General features: G+C 42.0%; 1 protein-coding gene across 1 annotated transcript in view; it reads right to left on the bottom strand.

Moving 5' to 3' along the window:
• Positions 1-779: 779 nt before the first annotated feature.
• Positions 780-3560, bottom strand: part of TSNAX (translin-associated factor X) — a 49081-nt gene continuing 46300 nt past the window's right edge. Inside the window, exon 6 of the mRNA XM_006902888.1 lies at positions 780-1157. Within this exon, the coding sequence (XP_006902950.1) occupies positions 780-1157 (378 nt within the window). The remainder of the gene's footprint in view (positions 1158-3560) is intronic.

Raw genomic sequence — 3560 nt, 5'->3', positions numbered from 1 at the left:
TCCTCAAGACTTCTTAATAATTATGCAATATAACAACAAAAAGACTTTTAAGTCATCATTACTAAGAAGCCTTTTTGTTCTATCTGCATGTGTGTATTTCAATTCAAACACAGTGGGCCAATGTCAGTGCCAATTACTTTTAAGATCTTCTGTGACCAAAAAAAAAAAAAAAGACAAATAAAAATGAAGCAATTAATGTCTTGTTAACTTCTTGTCAATTCTGGGAAACCACTTCAAAGGTGACCAGAACACATTATCCATTCTCACTAAAATACCTAATAAAACTTGATACAACCTCACTGATCTTTACGTTTCCATGAAATAAACCTGTTTTGGAAGCACAATAACACCAAAAAACTTAAAACAGGAAATTCAAGAAAAGATTGCATCTAAGAAATCCTTCTATTGACAGCAAAACCACCACTTTATAAATTATAAATGGCTTTTATGAAATATTAGTACTCCAAAATTCTCACAAAGTCAATCAACACAGCTACGGCAGAAAGTGCATTCTGAAGCATGTTCACAAAAACAAATGATGAAGGGTAACCAGCAAAATTCCAAAGGCATAGAAGCAACATTTTTATGCAAATGTTTATGAATAAGATACAGGAAATTTGTCATTTGGGTAATGTTATGTATAATTTGTATACAATTTAAAATAAGTACAACTGAAAACCTTTCTATGTGAAAGCCACAATAAAGTAAAATAAAATACAAAATAACAGTCTACAAATTGGTCTTTCTCAGAGTTTTCAAGGCAGTATGCACACAAAGTTCTACGAGATGCCCTCTTCTTGATCAATCATTTCCGTTTTGACTGAAAACACATCCGCCAGCATGTGTTTGGGAATCTCTGAGCCCCTGACTTTCAGGGCATAGCACGCATTCTCCACCTTGGCCAGACTCTGCTTCAACGTGTACAACTTCTTAGAAACCTCATAGGGCCCAGTGTTCCCGATGAATGAAAACCCATCGTACACCTGCCGAAGGAACTGGCTCACTTCAAAGGGGGTGTCGATGTCCCCATTCCCAACACTGTTGATGCACATGCGCATTAGCTCTCCAGTCAGGTCAGCCACGCCCAGCAGGTAGTCCACAGGTGTGACCCTCAGGCTCCAGGTACCAGACGGCTTGTCCTGCGGGTCCGCGGGGGGCTGGGGAAACACCACCAAAAAGCACAGCATGAGAAAAGGCGAACATGGCTGCATTCCATTTACTATAAGGCCCACAATCAAGTGGACAGTGGTGTACACACCTTCTCTAAACACAGCCTTCTTTGCACTTACTTATCTGGGATGTTACAGCAGGAGGTCACGCCTGGAGTAGGAAGTTGAAGTTACTGATACTTTTCGAGTCTGCTACTCAACTCACTGCCATCTACTCAGAAACGACTCTTAGCTGACAGTCACTCCAGCGAGCTTTTCCATGGTTGAAAACCCCACAGGAGACGACTCATCCTTCTCCCCAAAGAGCCACCGTAAGCTCCAAACCACCAGAGGCACGCGACCTTAGGGTTAGCAGCACACCTGAAGTATATTTTCACTTCATTTGTCATATAAAATAAAAATGAAAACATTCTTAACTAAGGTGTACGGATGGATTTCTGACAATAACCTGTTTACCTGAACAAACCGACAGCACTCCCTATTTCTGATTCATTGCTGTTTCCCCCAGCTGAGAACCTACCCCTTCCTGACCTCATTTCCATGCCCCGCTGTGAGCATCATAACTGCCAACTCGATGTTCACCCCCAATTATTTTAGACTGCTAGCTTTCAATTGTACTTGTCCAACGAAAACACATCTTGAATGTCTAAGTTTGTACCACTATAAATTACCCATTCATTCTTTGACTTCCAGTTTTCTCCAAGCCCAGGCAAATTCAAACAATATTCTAAACCTGTGGCCCCCATGTAATCTCAAACTTCTCTACTCTCAATTGACATGATGGCCTCACTGTACTGAGCTGACCATCTGCCAGGGCACCTGGCACAGCCTCCTCTTAGGAAAAAGCTTGCTGTCCCCACCCACCTCTGCTTCTATCCTCACCTCAGATGAAGAGCTGAGCTGGTCCTCCCCTGGTCCAAAGTTAACTCTTCCAAAATATCCTGACTCCCCTTCTCCACCTCTTCCAATACCTTGCTTTATGAAGTGTGTGCCATTTGCTGTTGTTGAAATAGTGCCATCAACTCAACTACAACTTAGAGCAACCCTATGAACAACGGCTCCAAATCCTGCCCTATCCTGAGCTTATCTCACTGGCTCTGTCCCCACTGCTACAGTCACGGTGTCAATCCACCTCATCCAGGGTCTTCCTATTCTGCACTGACCCTCCACCCTTTCAAACATGATCTTATCCAAGGACTAGTTCCTCCTGGCAGCATGCCCGAAGTATGTAAGAGTTTCAAAATCCTTGCGTCCAAGAAGCAACCTGGTTTCACTCTCTTTGGGACAAACCTGTTTGTTTTCATGGAATGTTCAATACTCATTTTTAGCATCACAACTCAAAGGCATCAATTCTTTTTCAGTCATCTTTCGTGATTGCCCAGCTCTCTTCTACATAGCAAGTGACTGAAAAGACCACAGCCTGGATCAAGTGCATGTTAGTCTCTAGACTGACATCACTGCTCTTTAGGAGAGGTCCCTGGCAATAGATTTTCCTAATGCAACTTGGTTTTTGATCTCCTAACTTCTGGTGGCAAGATTGTTGATTGTGGATCCAAGCAAGATAAAATCATTAAAAACTTCAATCTTTTCTCCATCTAGCATGACACTGCCTACTGGCCCAGTGGTGAGAACGGTATGTAAACTAATGATTTTATAAAATTCTATCATTCTAGCTCCAGCCTCACTTCTGTCACTAAGCCTGTATTTTCCTTGTTTCCAACTTTTGCATTCAACTCACCAATTATTTTTAATCTTGCTTGTTCAAAAGATTTCAGACTGACATACCCCTGCAGCTCTGACCCACGACCCCCATCTTCAGGTATCGCATTGCTCCCCCCAGACCGGGCTCACGCCCCCCCCCCCCCCAGCTCTGAACTTTGGGGCCCGAGGGCTGGACTTAAACAAAAGGGGGGGGAAAAACAACAAAAACAAAACAAAAAACCACAAAGAACAAAAAATATAAACCAAATTTATAGAATATTTCAACAGCACTTGAAAAAAGTTGTCCAATATTGAAGATTTAGTTTCTTTAGACTACAAACTGCCTTTTGGCCCTACCACATTGGTCCCCTCAACCTAAGCAAAAGGAAGGTACTGGGCATCTTTATAAAGAAGTAGTGGCATCAAACCAAGAACCAACTAACACCTTCGTTTTCAACAACTCTTCCACTTCAATGTCTCGAAAGAAGCAGGGTACCGCGCTCACCACGCAAGCCCAAAATAAGATATCTCCCCGCCAAAATGACACAGTAGCAATGGATTTCATGAAGCCAGAAAGTTTGATGGAATTTTCTGATGCAGAATTTAGAAAAAAGATGATTGAATGTTTTCAATGGATGAAAAACAAACTTGAAGAATTACAGGACACTACAGTCAAAAATCAGGAGGAAC

This window comes from Elephantulus edwardii, unplaced genomic scaffold, assembly GCF_000299155.1.
Source record: "Elephantulus edwardii isolate Elephantulus edwardi_28Jun2011 unplaced genomic scaffold, EleEdw1.0 scaffold00466, whole genome shotgun sequence".
Lineage (NCBI taxonomy): Eukaryota > Metazoa > Chordata > Mammalia > Macroscelidea > Macroscelididae > Elephantulus > Elephantulus edwardii.
This window is presented reverse-complemented; position numbering and strand designations above follow the sequence as displayed.